This window comes from Sphaeroforma arctica (genome assembly GCF_001186125.1).
Source record: "Sphaeroforma arctica JP610 unplaced genomic scaffold supercont1.1233, whole genome shotgun sequence".
Lineage (NCBI taxonomy): Eukaryota > Ichthyosporea > Ichthyophonida > Sphaeroforma > Sphaeroforma arctica.
Genome location: NW_014039325.1, coordinates 1,676 through 19,033, shown reverse-complemented (window position 1 = coordinate 19,033; position 17,358 = coordinate 1,676). Strand labels below are relative to the sequence as shown.

At 40.7% G+C, this 17,358-nt stretch overlaps 4 protein-coding genes across 4 annotated transcripts; 2 read left to right on the top strand and 2 right to left on the bottom strand.

Annotated features, from left to right (window-relative positions):
• Positions 1-20: 20 nt before the first annotated feature.
• SARC_10397 (hypothetical protein) lies at positions 21-7,422 on the top strand (the record flags this gene model as incomplete). The annotated part of the gene is made up of 10 exons (XM_014295565.1): positions 21-172; positions 442-633; positions 1,241-1,312; positions 1,661-1,787; positions 3,197-3,284; positions 3,901-4,038; positions 4,604-4,694; positions 5,897-6,020; positions 6,777-6,852; positions 7,200-7,422. Coding segments are annotated over 10 exons (1,126 nt in total), but the record flags the coding sequence as incomplete, so codon positions are not given.
• Positions 7,423-7,772: 350 nt separating this feature from the next.
• Positions 7,773-9,995, bottom strand: SARC_10396 (hypothetical protein). Its single transcript, XM_014295564.1, has 3 exons — positions 9,871-9,995; positions 8,880-8,961; positions 7,773-8,498 (listed from the first exon to the last, which is right to left on the bottom strand). The coding sequence occupies exons 1-3, from the start codon at positions 9,922-9,924 to the stop codon at positions 8,209-8,211; spliced, it is 426 nt and encodes a 141-aa protein (XP_014151039.1). The 5' UTR covers positions 9,925-9,995; the 3' UTR covers positions 7,773-8,208.
• Positions 9,996-10,479: 484 nt separating this feature from the next.
• SARC_10395 (hypothetical protein) lies at positions 10,480-13,472 on the bottom strand. Its single transcript, XM_014295563.1, has one exon. It carries the CDS (start codon positions 13,400-13,402, stop codon positions 11,396-11,398), a length of 2,007 nt encoding a protein of 668 aa, XP_014151038.1. The 5' UTR covers positions 13,403-13,472; the 3' UTR covers positions 10,480-11,395.
• A 2,412-nt stretch (positions 13,473-15,884) lies between these two features.
• SARC_10394 (hypothetical protein) lies at positions 15,885-16,621 on the top strand (the record flags this gene model as incomplete). The annotated part of the gene is made up of 2 exons (XM_014295562.1): positions 15,885-16,035; positions 16,228-16,621. The coding sequence occupies 2 exons, from the start codon at positions 15,885-15,887 to the stop codon at positions 16,575-16,577; spliced, it is 501 nt and encodes a 166-aa protein (XP_014151037.1). The 3' UTR covers positions 16,578-16,621.
• Between the last annotated feature and the right edge of the window lie 737 nt (positions 16,622-17,358).

The following is a 17,358-nucleotide window of genomic DNA, read 5'->3' as shown; positions in this document are numbered from 1 at the left end:
ATTGCACACGTTCACACCACAGCGATAGCCGTGAAGAAAACTGTGGAGGTTGTGGTGCATGATGTTGATGCAGTGATTGATGTCGATGACGCAAGTGAGGAACAAATAACGACTACCCGTGGGAGTGTCAAACGTAAAGCGGCTCAGATCGATGTAAATGCAGAAGCGGAAGGTAAGCATTAGCAAAAGTGAGGTCTCAATGTGCTGTGCACGTAGTGTTTTCTGATTGATATGTGGGTGTATGTTACCGTGTACATCATTGAAAAACATCTGGGCCTGCATGTCTTGTATAGGTGCTTCCGGTTGAGAACTAGTAAAGACCTGGGACAGTTGATGCTTGGCTGAAACTGAGAGTCCAACCTTTTTGTTTATCGGGTACTGTAGCATGTAGTATCCTAATCTAGTACTCTATTACATGTATACCCATACGCACGCAAATAGAACCCGAGAGCGCTGAAATGATTGTCGCAGCAACCGCGGCATCGACTGAGCTTAGCAGTGCAGTGAAAGTACCCCACTACCGACGGCTGCCATCTGCATACTCGCGTACGATCGAGTCCGAAGTGCCTGATATCTGTAAGACCGAGCCATGTCGCCTGGGCATAGACGAAGCTGGAAGGGGTCCTGTGTTGGGTATGTTATCATATGTGCCCCCTACTTGGGATTGATAGTAGATATATTCTTGTATGTATAGATGGACTTAGTGGTGTATCTATGACGGAGTTTGCCATCCCCCTGCCCGTGTATTATTAAATCCGAAGTGCCCGGTATCTGTATGATTGAGCCATGTCGTTTGGGTATTGGTAGGGCTGGAAGGGGTCCTCTATTAGGTATGTTTATATAGTGCACGTGGTTTTGGATATACGGTAGGTATACTATTTCATATACAAGCAGACATATTAGTGTGTTTTCAATGTTTCTGTTACATTACCGCACGTATGCGTACTTATGAATGAGATGTTCTCGATATTCCTAAACAAGAGCTATGAAATCTGAAATAATCATGTATTATGTTATTGAGAAATGCATCCGCGAGATATTTCACCGGATAGTTAGTTCCGATACCAGTTATTTAGCACAACCTATACCACTTTCTTGTCCTGCTATCTATTGTTGCTATACCTATATACTCAACTCCCCTATTGTATCTGCATTTAAACCGATTAGAGGTAGAACGTGAAGTTTAGTTTCAACATTGTTAATAATATGCAATCCACACACAAATCTACCCACAACACAGGACCTATGGTATACGGCACTGCTTTCTGTCCCATATCCAAGTTAGATGAGCTGCGAAAAATGGGATTTGCTGGTATGCTTCTGATCTGGGTTTGTATTTGTGTGAGAGATGTGTCGGTAACCGGTACCGCACAGACTTGGCGTTATATATTGTATGTGTGCGAGTGTTCCTGTGTGAGGCATATCTACAAACCGAATGCACCTCACAACTACAGTTTTTCGAGTCGCTTTAGGGCTGCTATTTGGAAAATCTACTGCGTGTCAGGGGATGCGAAACTAGGCTCGCATGACATGCTGTGGATATGCTCACGCCAATCAGACACCCAAGCACACAAACGAGCATGCATGACCTGTAACAGACTTAATCCTGGTCCTCGCGTGACGATTTAACGTACCCTGCATACGGCAACTACTGCCACAGATTCCAAGGTGCTCAAAGAGGAACAACGTGATGCCTTACTCGAGGTGATCAAAGACAACAACGACATAATTGCCTGGAATGCCAGGGTGCTATCTCCACAAGACATCTGCGGCAGCAGTTTACGGAAGTATGTGTGTGATTTGTGTGTACGTCCGGTATGGGTCCATATGTGAATACTTTTGGTGCGTATATGAATATCGTTTGCAAATTATGTGAGCGAGCGAAATTAAGTTAAAACATATACATACCAATGAACGAATAAGTTTTTACATGTATACAAAAGTGCATTCCGTACCTCGGTCGTATTTTGTTTATTGTTAAGTAGAATATACCTATGCAAACTGTGTGCCACTCTATGCCTGTCCTGCATATACATATCAGTTTTACATATACATCTTAGTTGCCATCAGGGACCAGAAGGTCCTCACAAATTTTCAAGAATACACCCAAGTGCGCGAACACATTTGCAAGTTTGAATATATATTCTCTGTATCTGTCAGTACAATATTATATTCAGATATATATTCCACATTTTATGATATGTTACCTTGCGAATACGGCATCGACTTTTTTTTTGCTGAGTTGGTCAATTAGATGCTCTCCAATGTCTCTACAACATAACCTGCTTTAGCTTTGTCAGAGCCACGCACATATCTCACAAACTTCATAGTGCACTACACGCTGGCGTCACAAAGACCCTTAAGACAGTCAACCCATTTTATTCGAACCCTTATACGCTGTGCTCTCTCTCGCGATTAAGAGAAAAAGCAGATTAAACGCCATATTACACTTTGATAGGAGTTCCCATACGTTTACCGCGCAAAGATGTATACCACTCAAGACCATGGCACACTTTGATAGAGTCCTTACCCCACATATCCCGTTCTCTTCGCACAAAATCGAATACAAAACACCAAATCATATTTTGATACGCGTCGTCATACTATATATCCTATTCTCCTCGCACTTAAACAAATGCAAGCTAAATGCCAAATCACACATTGCTATGAGCGTATTCACTATATTTGCCATCCTGTTCACACCGACAAGCATATGGCAGAGAATGTCACATCGTATTTTGATCAGTCCGCATACTATTTTCCTCATTCTTTTCGCACAGAGATGAATACAGCCTAAAGGTCAAACCATACTTCAGTAAGAGGTTACATACTCATTTATACCATTCACTTGCACAGCTATAAATACAACCTTAATATCATAGCGCATTTGTCAAGATTTCTCATACTACATATCACATTTTTTTCGTATAGATATAGATGCAATCTGAATGCCATACGAAACTTTACAAAACTCCATGCCACATCTACCATTCGCGTTGCACAGAGATCAATACACAACCTAAACGCCAAATCTAGGAGTTTGTTTACAATGTATGCCATTCTCTTCTCACAGATGTAAGTGCAATATTAATACCAGACCACATATTACCTACATCCTATGTACTGACACAATCTGAATGTCATATAACTCTTGGGCACTGGTCCTCATGCTATACATCCCATTAATTTCTCTTAGAGATAAATACAACCTGAACGCCTTGTCACACGATACGGCTATCGCGTTGATTCGTTGTGCTCTGGCCAAAGGCGCAAACGTGACAGAGGTATGTTCAATCCTCATTTTTTAAGTACTTTCGTTGTTGTTGTTGCGTGTGTATAATCTGAGTCCCTATGTAGATGTTGCTGAGACCAGGTTGGGCGTTCATGTCTATACAAAATGGGTGACCATGCTATGCAGCACCAATCCATTGAGTACATTTTGGAGAATGGCGCCAAAATTGCCTGAGTATGCCACCTGATCGGGTCTTACCATGCAGTCGCAGGCGTCTAGCTTGTCGCTCCGGGGGTACGCACGTGTCCTTTTTTATGATATTAGTCATGAGAAGCTAGAGAGTTCATTCCACATATGTATTGCCGCTGATTTGACTTGTATACATATGCCCAACTGCCGACATACAAGCACATAGCTACAGCTTGTGCAAACACTTTGATTTGAACGTAGCGTTTACATGCATGCAGAATGGGTATAGAACGTTTGGAGATATATCGGATCAGATCACGTCCAGATCTATGTATACATACGATCGAACTCTTGTAATATTTTCAAATTATGTGCATATTCTACATTTTATTCGTACATACATGGATACGTATGCTTAAATGTTTGCATAGAACTAGGAAATACACTCATACCAAGCCCCCCGATCTATACACTTACAGATATACGTTGATACAGTAGGGCATGCGGGGAAATATCAGGAGAAACTGGAGGGATTATTTCCTGGCAAGAAGATCCGGGTGGAAAGCAAAGCAGATGCCAAGTATGCGGTTGTCAGTGCCGCGTCTATTGTCGCCAAGGTATTATCATTGCGGACACAAATGTGTACCAAGATATAAGACGCTATGCATATATATATATATATATATATATATATATAAGTATGTATGGATGTATGTATGGATGTATGTATGTATGTATGTATGTATGTATGTATGTATGTATGTATGTATGTATGTATGTATGTATGTATATATGTATGTATGTATGTATGTACGTATGTATGTATGTATGCATGCATGCATGCATGCGTGCATGTATGCATGTATGCCTGCATGTATGTATGTATGTATGTATTTATGTATGTATGTATGTATGTATGTATAAATATATATATAAATATATATATATATATATATATATTGGAATGTTATCAGCAGCATATGGGTTCCCGTATATATGATTTAGTCCTCTCACAAATTAGCGTTTCCCTCAGCCCAGCCCACAAACGCACGATGTGGGGCCAGCCTTACGCTTCTAAGTAACCGGTATGCACATTGTGCATAGGATTTAGCTCAGGAGTATATGGAAGCGTAAACCTGGTTTACTAATTGGCAAAGACCAAACGGAAATGTTCACTTACAGACTCTGCGCGATGAAGAAATCAGGAATTTTCAATTCGAAGAATCCGACATGGCAAATGTTGACCGAAATTTCGGCTCGGGCTATCCAGGAGGTATTCTATCTATAGAGTACTCTAGTATAAATGTCTCTTCTATGCAAGTATCGGGTACTCTAGTATAAATGTCTCTTCTATGCAAGTATAGGGTACTCTAGTATAAATGTCTCTTCTATGCAGGTATAGGGTACTCTAGTACAAATGTCTTTTCTATGCAAGTGTAGAGTACTCTAGTATAAATGTCTCTTCTATGCAAGTATAGGGTACTCTAGTATAAATGTCTCTTCTATGCAGGTATAGGGTACTCTAGTACAAATGTCTCTTCTATGCAAGTATAGAGTACTCTAGTATAAATGTCTCTTCTATGCAAGTATAGGGTACTCTAGTATAAATGTCTCTTCTATGCAAGTATAGGGTACTCTAGTATATATGTCTCTTCTATGCAAGTATAGGGTACTCTAGTATAAATGTTTCTTCTATGCAAGTATCGGGTACTCCAGTATAAATGTCTCTTCTATGCAAGTATCGGGTACTCTAGTATAAATGTCTCTTCTATGCAAGTATCGGATACTCTAGTATAAATGTCTCTGGTATGCAAGTTCAGGGTACGCTATTATAGATCCCATATATATTAATCTGGCTTGGAAAATTTGTGACTTACAAAGCACGTGATATGGGATACGGTACCCAGTGCAGAGCATTTGAGCGCTCTGAATACTCTTGAGAGAGACCAGTGAGAAAACATATTACCATAGCTCAGTTTAAACCGCGCCAGGTTGTAGATAGAACCTCAGGAAAAAGTTCAAGCCCCGCCGTAATCAAACTAATTAGTTGCATCTCTCACTAATTCGCATCTGGTATTTTCATACTAAAACCCGCTGCGAAAGCTGGGTCAAGGAATAGCACGGCCATCAATCTATCACTAAACACTTGGCTACTGATTTCATATCAGATTTGGTTAAGGAAGAACACTAAGCCGAACCTATCATTCAATTCAACGGGTTTTGTATTAGATCCCGCTACGAAGGCATGGTTATAGTATCATAGACCCAAATTTATACTCTTGGCTACTGATTTCATATTAAGTTGAAGCTGAATATATCCTCTGTTCAGCAGATTTTGTATTACATTCCGCTACGAAGGCGTGGCTAGAAAGTATCGTCGACCCAAATCCACACTCTTGACTACTGATTTCTGTTTTAGTAATAACTAAGAAGCCGAATCTGCCACTAATCCCTCATATACTGGGTTTGCATTAGATCCCACTACGAAGGCGTGGTTAAGGAACAACATGGACCCTATCTTCGGCTTCCCGGGGTTGGTGCGTTTCAGCTGGAGTACCGTGACTAAGCTGTTGGATGAGCATTGCGCCCCTACCTACATGTAAGTGCTAGATGCTCTCACGGATGCGACTGTCTGTCGTATTCTTGATGTTGATGTCTAGCTCGTATGTATGTGTACGCATAACGTTTGTGTGCAAATGTCATGTGCGGGGCTCTAGCGTGTGTGCATGGTAGAGGTATATACATGCCTTTTTAGTAGGAGCATACTTGGCCACAGCGGAGACACTTTTATACAAATGGGCATGTATGTCTAGTCCTGGTGCACATGGTTGTTCTGCAGTTAGCTATCATTCCAATGGCTCTTCCGTATTCTATATATTTACACATCCAGGAAATAGTTATACTACTACACACAGGCTTCTCTTCACATTTTGTGTCTGTGCACGATGCTCATATATGAATGTGCTTGTGTACACACGAATAGCTGCTGTCATGTACACATACTAGTCTGCCCATGTGCACAATTTTGTACATATCATCCCTCATCTACGCTTGCGCATAATCACTGGCGTAGATTATAATCTCGCGTGACGTTTGGTAATTGATTTCTTGAAACTATGTGTATGTTTTCGCCACTTTGTTTATTATACTGAGTTATGTTACCGCCCCCGTACGAATATTACATACACACATAATTAAATAACTAACTTTCCGATGCAATTCCAATGCTGTTTTAGTAGTATTCTAGATACCTGATCTGCCACACTTACTTTTGTATTCTAGATACCTGATCTGCCACACTTACTTTTGTATTCTAGATACCTGATCTGCCACACTTACTTTTCGGTTACCATAGGAACGATGAAAGCGAAGACGAAGAGGAAATGGTGAAAGGCCAAAAAACACTATTCGAATGTGGTGCCGTGGCTAAGGTATATTTGTGTGCGAACGGGAAGGGGTCAGTCAATACTTTGGCTCCTGTAAGGGTAGCAAAGGGTTATATCAATGTGCTTATAGTTTAGTAATATCTAGGTGGCACTTCACTATAGCTTAGGCGTGTTGTGTGTGCGAACGGGAAGGGGTCAGTCAATACATAGACACCTGGAAGGGTAGCAAAGGGCTATATCAAAGTGCTTTTAGTTTAGAAACCATTTAGATCGCACTTCACTATAGCTTAGGCGTGTTCCTTGTGCGTTTATCTTTGCTTGTTCGTATTGTCGTCCGTATACTTATTTTAATTTTATTTTCGATCAAAACCCTATACGCACCACCGAAAAAGACGAAGAAGTCACGAAGGCACGCCTTCTTCGATAGGCGGAATTTCAGCCTGGTCAGCGACTTCTAATTCAAAATAGGAGTACTATATAAATATTAACTCCTTTAGTAGCGTAGTATAATAAAACCCACACGTAATTAGAGCGTCAGTACCGCCCCTGATTGCTCACCTCGATCCCACCAGGGAGTAATAGATTTGTTAGTAGCCTGACGTTGAGAAATGATTACAGTCACAGTACAACTCATTCCTTGTTGTCTTGAACTATCAAGATATCAACGATCGCGCAGTAACATTCTCATGTTTTACGTCCCATGCCACACATGTACTGAAGGTTTCAGCACTTCCGATTTCGTATCAACCCGCCCCTTACCATGTCAAGCGTTTAAGTATATGTAGCTCGGAAAAGTACAAAAAACCATGCCAAACCGCTCCTTCCCGCACCATGTTAAACGTACAATGATAGCTCAAAAGAGTACAAGAAACCATGCCAAGCCGCTCCTCCCTGTATTGTGTTATACATGTACTCAAACTCATTTTATCCGCACTATCACAGCAATACAAATCAGCCTGTAGTTATGTTATTGAGAGTATTCTCTTCTCTTTATTTGGTATTGAAACAATACCTCTGATTAATATGAAGCCGAGAAGAGTGATATTCACGAGCTATGTAGCGTAACCACCTCAGCATGGTTTAGTGTCACAGGGCGCCTGTGGATCGCATTAAAACCCCTTGTTGCATACTTTAGTACTCTCATAACCCAAACTCGACCAAATCACGGGGTTTAGGAACATGGCTCGCCGTATTATAAAGCACATGGCTTCCACGCTCGTCTATGTACGCGCACACACAGTATGCTACCACATCTACGCCCGTTTTCGTCACTGCAACATATAGACACGAGTGCAGTTGAACTAACTTCATCTCAGTGGTGGCAGTACACCGTTCGTGCATCTACACATCCCAAACCGTTTCGCTTTCGTACAAAGGTGCCTGAAATGCGAGCAGAGCACTCTATTCGAGCGCAGAAGCCATATCCGCGAAAGCCTCGCGTCTTTTGTACAGACTGTCCTGGATCACACTCTGGTTAACATCGCTGCTATAGTCGGAGATCCACTCGCAGAAGGTGCTGTTGTCTACAGTCACTTTGTTGAGCTTGATGGTGTGGATGGCTGACATTACACTGATAGCGGGCTCAGAGCTTACCAGCTCGTACGTGAGTGTGTGGAGATAGTCGGAGATCTCCAGGATCTTAACTACCTGGACGGTATCGTCCTTGAAGGTCAACGTGATGGTGCCACCAACTGTGGAATTATGTGTCGAAAGGCAATGTGAGAATGTGTTTACACTCGGTTGATGCAAATGATTGTATCTCAAATGATATAGTATATGCCAATATGCGTGTGGAACGATTGTATGCAAGCTAATACCAATCGACGAAGTATTTCATAACAGAGATTCGATCTTCGACAAACACAGTAATGCGACTGAACAACAGACGTTGTCAGCAACGATAACACTGACAATGCGGTGAAAACATGGTCGTGGATACTCAGAAGGAACAATTTTAATCCACAGATATTTAAGATATCTATATTGTCCTCATCATTATATCGTAGCCAACTAACGATCTCGCAACAAAGCATGACCAATATATATATATATATATATATATATATTCTTACCTTGGCCTTCAACTCCAGACACCTCAGCAGACTTAAGAGATGACCAGAAGGTAAACTGACCATTGCGCACTGAGGTCCAGATCTATTGCACAGAAACAAAAAAATTCAGTGATTAGTGACTGTCATTTGGATTTGGTACTGAGCGCCGCAGACACGCAGACTGGTGCTGTACGTGACAGTGAAAACCCGGGGATGAAACATGAACACTAACACAAGACGATGTGGTGTATGTTAATAGAGGTGTCGCAAGTATATGTATTTCATAAGTGAGGTGTCGCGATACTAATCAGCTAGCCTTGTACAATTTGTGATGACAATAGCAATAAGACTAATGCGAGGAGAGAGGGACAGCATAATCGTTGTTGCCTGTAAGTGAAGACGACCTTACGACCAATATTAAATGCTCCAACGTAAAACTTTGAAATTCTAGAAAACTTTGCAATTGACACAATCTCTAAGTCTAGCGGGACCTATACTATTCTTGTTTCAATACTCAGAAGGAACAATTTTGATCGACACCGTAGTTAAGATATCTATATTTTCCTCATCACTGTATTGTGCACACCAGCACATTCATGGCAAAATACCACCTATAGGGCACAACATAATTTTTAAATAAAATCCAGACAGTATAAATTCTTAGAACACAGTCGCTTGACTATAGTCCTCACGCGAGACATCAATACACTGCGCTAGTCTATATTCTGAAGCCATTGTGTTAAGCGCACAAAATAGAAAATACCAACAGCTGGATACATAAGCATAGTCTTATCAATTGCATTCGATTTAATACATTGTTCCACAGACGCCACGCCAATTCGGGTCAGACAGTGATGATTCAAACTTTTTAATACGATTTCATAGAATTTGGCTCTCAAACCAATACATGTCATAATACTAACGTAAAAGACACTATTAATCAGTACGCATACCTGCGCTACTGTATATACTGTCCACACAAGGCATTCACTTTATCGTTTATCGTACATACCTTCTCGATCGGGGCCTTGATGACACAGGATTCGTGTACTCGTGTAGTAGACATGTTGCTTGAAACGGCTAAGGATCGAAATGCTTTTATCCAACGTGGTTGCTAATATCATAAATATAGTCAAGTTGAAGATTTTGTTTCGTGTTTACAAATTCCGTTCCTGGATAATTGTCCAATATATGCAGTAAAGGGACAATATATGCAGTAAAGTGATTTTATAGATCTGTATAGATCTTTCGGATTTCGCATGTACAATTTGTATTGTCACATCTACACACTAGTCGCGCAGTATTAATGTTGTCGAAATAATTTTATTTTATTATATACACACACCATACCATAGCCTAAATGAGGCATGACCTTACGGCATACGGTAAATTAAATATGAAGATCTGTATCCAAGTTGAAGCCCTTTCCCGTTATCAAAGCTAAGTCTCGCCATACAATCGTCAGCTATCACTATAATGCTACTATACAGGAAATAACTATATATACATATATATATATATAAATATATATATATATATATATATATATATAATATGTATATATATATATTATATATATATATAGTTGTTTGAATGAGGTGCGGAATGGTGTTAATTCCACACGACTTCCACTCACGGCGTCCTCTTTTGTGCAAATATGTGCACATGAAGTTTATGTTGCATAAGTCACGTACAATAAAAACTTTTAATATATCTTCAATCTTTCGTATACTATAGCACAATATATAAAATTGCAATACAGCACAGTGTTAGATTTGCGCTTTCAAGCTTGTTAGTCTTATCTGCTGCTGATATTGTATTCTCCAACCTGCACTTATTTCTCTTGCATAAAATTATATGATATCTTTATCGAGGTATAGATTTCTCGCCTTTATGTTACTGTCTAACAATACAGTCATCGTCAAAGAAATTGATGTGGATGTGCTTATGCAGTCAACATACTTGAAACGTTTATAATCGACATAATTTGCCAATTTACTACTATGTGCTTTTACTTTTGCGAACTTTTGTTTTACACAAAACATATGTTTGTCACTATGCACAATTCGGCGTACTTTCTATCTCGAAAAGTGGAATATACTATATTGAGACTGCTTGATTTTATATTTCCACAATATACTCTCGAACAGAAGTATATATGTATCTTATATATAATTTGTGAACTATTGGGACCCTAGGCTTATGCGACTTGTGTGTTTGTAGGGTCTGCATATATGTACAAAGCGACAATTCTACATATATATCCAGAGTATGCGTTTGCAGCATGTCAAGTGCATTTGCTCAGAAGGCAGTGGAGATTTCCCACTCGCCCACTATTAAATTTATTCATACTATATTTGTTCGCCACTCTGAGTTATTTTTGAACTCGTTAAGGCATAAGCACACTTGAGGTGCATTCGTACAATCGGATACCTCGCATTATTTGCCGGTAATTCTCGACTTTGAGCTGTAGTAGTTGCTCTCACATGGTTGATACACATACTATCAGTATGTATTCTAATTACGTTATTATCTTATCACCTCAACATTTCCACAAGCTCTTCCTCGTCAGTCTCAGTACCCCCATTAATCTGCCACAGCACATTCAATACCTTCTCCTGTGCTCTGCGGTATCTTCTGAACGGCGAATCGCTCACTATTGGCGTTGGCATGTTGTGCCTGTATCTATGGCTGACATACAGATAGAAGTCGGTCCAAAGCTTCTCCGTGAATCCTTCATCGTGCATGACCTGATTGGTATTGTTATCCTCAACCATCTCATCGTTCTTCTCTTCCTCGCCGTCGGTATCGTTCTGTTGCTCACCTTCCAATTTAGCCTTTGCTGCCTCGTTCGCTGCCAATTTCTCGGCCTTTTCAGCTTCTTTCTCGGCCTTTTCGGCTTTGGTGTGAGGAATATCTACTACGTAGGCCTCTGGCAGTCGATGGAATCTGTACCCGGCCCCACTCATCTCGTACACTTGCTGCGCAAAGTTGCCGCCGCGATTCACAAAGGTCTCGTTGAACAGGGGAATGGGCATGCGTGCAATATAGTAGGGTTCAAAGCGGGTTAGATATGGAATCTCATCCACGGTATTCGATGTAGCCCACTCCTGATGGTTAGTGGGAGCGTATGCAGGCCCAAAGTATACGTGCATGGGAAGCACTTCTCCTGTGAAGAACATGCTGATCACCTGCTTCTTAGTAATCGACCCATTGTCACCGTTCTGATCGTATAATTGCTTGAGCGCTGTGGCAGACATCTCGACGGCTGGCGGTACAAACGCATCCAGACCTTTACACTCAATCTGGGACTTGTCTTTCTGATTGCCAATGGCTACATCGGCATCCGCAACGTACTTGGTGTACGTATTCATGGGAGCGTTGGGTGTCACATCCGCATCTAATACAAACACGTGCGAAGTCTCGACAGTCTGCAAGGCAATGTTTCTCATCATATTGATGGGGTAGAAAGCATCAGCATCATCCATACGATGGTCTAAGCGCCATACCACATGAATATCTGCAAACTCTCTCAGTTGACTGTCCTCCTTAACCACAGCATCTAGCTCGCTCAACTGCTCTTCATCATCCAAAAGCACAGCAAATGACACTGGGCCTTCCCACACTTGCGTCAGATGCTTCAAATTCATAATTCGGTTCCATGACCCTTGCGAGGATATCGTGATCCCGTCTCGGTCCATCGCTTGTCTATTGACACTAGTGAAAGTGCTCCGGCTGTAGAAAGGGATATAAGCGAATTGCTTGCCGTACAGTGTTTGAACATCGTATTCCCTACCCTCTTCTTCGGCATCTCCGCTCAACACTTTGTAATCGGGTACATCTACTACGTCACATACCCGATTTCCGTCTATCTTGGCTGTTCCAAAGCAATAGCCTCTATTGGGCATACCCGCCACACGCACCATGCCCGGCAAATGGTTGGGACAGTTCATCTTATGAAACTTATTAATGGAACTCATATATATATTGCGTTTTTGCAGCTTTGTGCGTGGAGTGGGCCGTTTTTGATAGACGTGTGATCGCATGTACTCCACATACGCGTGCTGATGTTTCTTCATAAGCACTTGTAGCTTAATTGCCCGTTCTTTTTTTAGTTCTTGAGACACTTCCAAATGCTCTTTAACCATGTGTGGTTTCTGCTTCTCGTATGCACGTGGTTTCGGCTGTACTTGTAAAATTAACGCTTCCTCGTCTTCTGCCTCATCTGCCACGTCTACCATTGTCAGAGGATCAGGCACTTTAGGAACTAACCCGACTGCATTTTCTACCATGGGTATATTTATATTATGTGCGACTTGTTTCTCAAAAAATGGCCTTTCTTGTTCGTTTGTGGTAGACCATAAGGACACGGACATGCCAAGATTGTTGCCATCACTTGCTACGTGATTGAGCAAACTCATGCTACAAAATATGGCAGCACCTATTACACACCATTTAAGAAATAATGCTGTGAACTTATACTTGATGTGGAACCCCGTAGGCGCTAGGCTCCTAATACTGATCTTCATTCCTGCCATGTACATTAATCGACTGTTGTTCTTGTGAGAAGAAGTAGTACAGTCTGTGGGCTCATATACAAAAAGTCAACGTGTGAATTGAAACGCACTAATGACAGTCAGACTGGCTGACTGCTAATATTTTTATAACAAAAAAGTCGAAAACACATCTGCTCCTGTTTACTCTTCTGACTCATTTCTAAAAATCAGTCCACAGACTCCACCAGTCCACCTGGACTCCACACCAGCCCACGACCACTGAGTCCACCGACTCCACTCGAACATGTCGGATTTATTATAAAAAATTGGACTTTTTTTAACACCCCATCCATGTACTAACGGGACCTGATTTTTAAGAAGCAACCCTAATTCACTATATCTGGTTTTGGATATAATCCTAATTTGGGTTTCTAGACTTTTTCTTGAAACATCTCAAAAATATTTCTGCAAAGCTCTACTGGTTCATACAGCTATGTATCGATTTATGAACAGGATTGTGCACTTTTCGACCATGTCAAATCCTGGATTTCCATGTCGCGTATTAGCAGTTTGAACTTTCTGAGGGTTCTCATATATAACAAATGCAAGTATTATTAGTTCAGAACCTATCATTGTGGTATAGAGGGCTTATTATACTTGCTCAAAAGCACCATTCACGTGCATGCATGCCCAGCAATGACATCCATTTGGTGTGCGTGTTCAAATATATTGCTTCATTATGTTTTCAGACTTTCGTTATACTTATAGAAGCATAATCAAACTATAATAATGTTATTGTAATCACTTGTGGGTGAATATGTAGTGAGTTTTGACCAAAAGTTTAGGAATTGAGGTTCATCGTGCAATCGATTGCATGGCACATCAAATGGCGTAAACACACTTTTTCTCGATTTTAGCAGCTGTAGCTTGCATTACGTTTATAAGAATGTACAACCGATATTTTTTTGACAATATCTGTACGTGACAACATGGAAACTTTACTAATTGTGCATATATAGACACAATAATCGTATTTTGGAGGATTCCTATGTAGTGTTAGACTCCGAAGTATAGAAGGTGTTCTGCTTGTACTACGACCTTGGCTCCTTTGCAGGTCATTTAGGAAATACTTAATCTAGAAATGTGCCAAAATATTGGGATAAAATAAAAATCCGGATATAGACAATCTGGAACGCTTCTTAATTTTGGGCCCGATTTGTACCCCTTAGTATATGGATGGGGTGTTAAATACAAGTATGTAAATCTCTTATTTATATGTATCCCAATTAGGCGCGATCAATGCTATTCTACCAATAGGAATTCGAGCGTACAGGATCTTCATCGGTCAAAAACAATCTAAATACACCACGATTTCTTTTTAATTACAAAAAACAACAACGATGACAACATCGACCACCGTTAAGTGACTTGAACGACTAATGAACGTGCATACACATCAAATGAATTGATGAAAGAAGATAAACTATGTTCGATATTATCTATAGTTCTATACAGTATTAAAAGATATATTTACTTGTGTACATAAACAACATGGCAAATTACCGGACGCCACTCGCCAGTCGGCCAGTGTTATTTAACAATTGAAAGGATTGTGGTCTGTAGGGGCATGCCAGCATGTACAGCTTTACATTTCGTTACTTCAGCTGTTTCGCAACACTCAATTAAAATTATATAGAAGTCTCACATCTCTTTAGTCTTTGACAAAAGAAGTAAAAAAATATGGCAATAAATAGCATTTTATAAAGCGAATAGGATTTTGCCTATTGACTATGTACTAAAAGTGGTTACAAAGAAACCCACAGCGGCAATAAACGCACACACATATCACAACCTCCATTTCAGTCATGTCTGTAGCACAGTTGATGGACAGCGGCATTAAGACCACACGCATATCACAAATTCCATTTCAGCCATGTTTGTAGCACTGTTGATGGCCAGCGGCAATAAAAGCACACACGTATCACAAATTTCATTTCAGTCATGTTTGTAGCACTGTTGACGGCATCACCCATGCATTTTTCATAGAATACGCACAATTTGTCTGCATAGTGTCTTCCATAAGTGAGGTGCCCATCGAAAGTCCGTCATCTCATCGTAATAGTAAGTAGAAACACCCACTGACAATGTTCAAATTGACAGTTCATCAAATTAAAACATAGACTACCTGACACATTTTATTAATTTTAGATGCGTTGAACTAGATATTAGGCCGGTCACATTTTAATACTGCAATCTATATAAATGATCATTTCATTGACAGATACACAGTGAGAAAAAAAATTGAATTTTAAAAATCGTCACAAGCTGTCATGTTTGACAGATCAATATGCAAGCTATGCATGATAATCACTTTCTGTTGGTTCGGCATATATTATGAATATGCTTGATATATGTTGAGCGATCACATAATAGGCGGTGTAAGTATAAATGCAACTTTAAATAAATTATTACCACAGAATGCAACCTTAAAATAGCGCATCTTTGAGCAACCCTCTTTTTCAGTCTCAAAATGTTCGCTTTCTTCATCTCGTTCGCCTTGTCTCTTTCTTATTCTTATACACTGGGGCAGCCTATCTGCATAACAACAGATGCATCATGTACTGAACACACGCTTGGCTGTTACGAAAGGATACTCGGAACATGCTTCCCGATAAGTCCGAGTAAGTATGTATAAAAATACAGATTTTGATGGTATTTTTCCTGTAAGATTGCAAAGCCGTGTGGTGCTAGAGTAAGTTACAATATAATGGTTTATCATAGTATCGCGGCAACGAAAAGTCGATCTTCAAGCAACATCTTATAAGAAATTTCTTTAATACTCATCTTTTACTGTTGTTACTCGATACTTGTAGGTATTTCGGGCGTTCTGGTCCAAGATCTGGAAAATGCTTATAGGGTCGAATTGTATGGTGGCCAAACGTGCGGAACTCGTGCTTTTAGCGTTGCTACAGAGGTCGACGGATGCACGTACATGGCATCCGTAAATGGAACCAGCGCATATGTATCAGTTAAGGGCGATTCTTTTGTGATACCAGGAATGAGTTCCCAAGATGATCTCGCGGCAGATGTTCAACCCTCTGACAGTTCACAAAACAGTGGGGCGATGCTGGTGAATAGTCCAAACAACGCTCCAGATGAACTAGTGCCGGATTCCATTGTCTTGGTGCCAGCTATCGGTACTTTCATTGCGCTTTTCTGTTAAACTCCATTTCATCTCATATGGTCATCAGATACAGCATCTCAGCGTCATTCTGAATGGCCGAGGGGTAGGAACAGGTGGGATAGGGTGGCTGGCGATTGGAGAAGTTGAGTTGCATGGACCTGGGCCACTTGGGGAGGGACACCTTTAGCAATTCTTGAGGGGTATACTAAAAATTCTTCAGGTCATGATGTGATGTATGACTGTATGTGTCGGTCTTAGTCAGAGACGAATGACGATGATATCCACCTGATTCCTGATTCCAGATTCGGATTCCCCTCAAGCTCCCTGTCCAGAGTCCAGACTCCAGACTCCAGACTCATCAGAGTGAACTCCCGACATTTTACATTGGGCGAGCGACATGACAATGATGCATTGACGATACACATGTCGTGAGACGTGAGGTTATTTTATAGGACATGTCTGTCGGACATGATGTCATCGGGTTTGATAGGGGCTGCATCGCGATTTACATCAAATATAGCTAAAAGTCATGTCATGATCGCTGTCGTATCCAATATGTCGTATAGACGTGGACCAACTATACCATAATTTCTGTGTTTTTTTTGTTGTTTTTTTATTTTAAAAACCATAATGTCCTTTTATCAAAAAATAAAATTTACAAACCCTCTAGTGCAGTCTGAAGAGACGAAGAGTCTCTTCAGTCTTCTCTCTTCTTGTTGTGAAGACTGAACTCTGAAGGCTGCCACCTGCCGAGTGTCGGGTGCCGGACGAGTGCCTGGCTGCCTGCTGTTAAAAAAACAGTTGTTTGACTTGTGTTTCT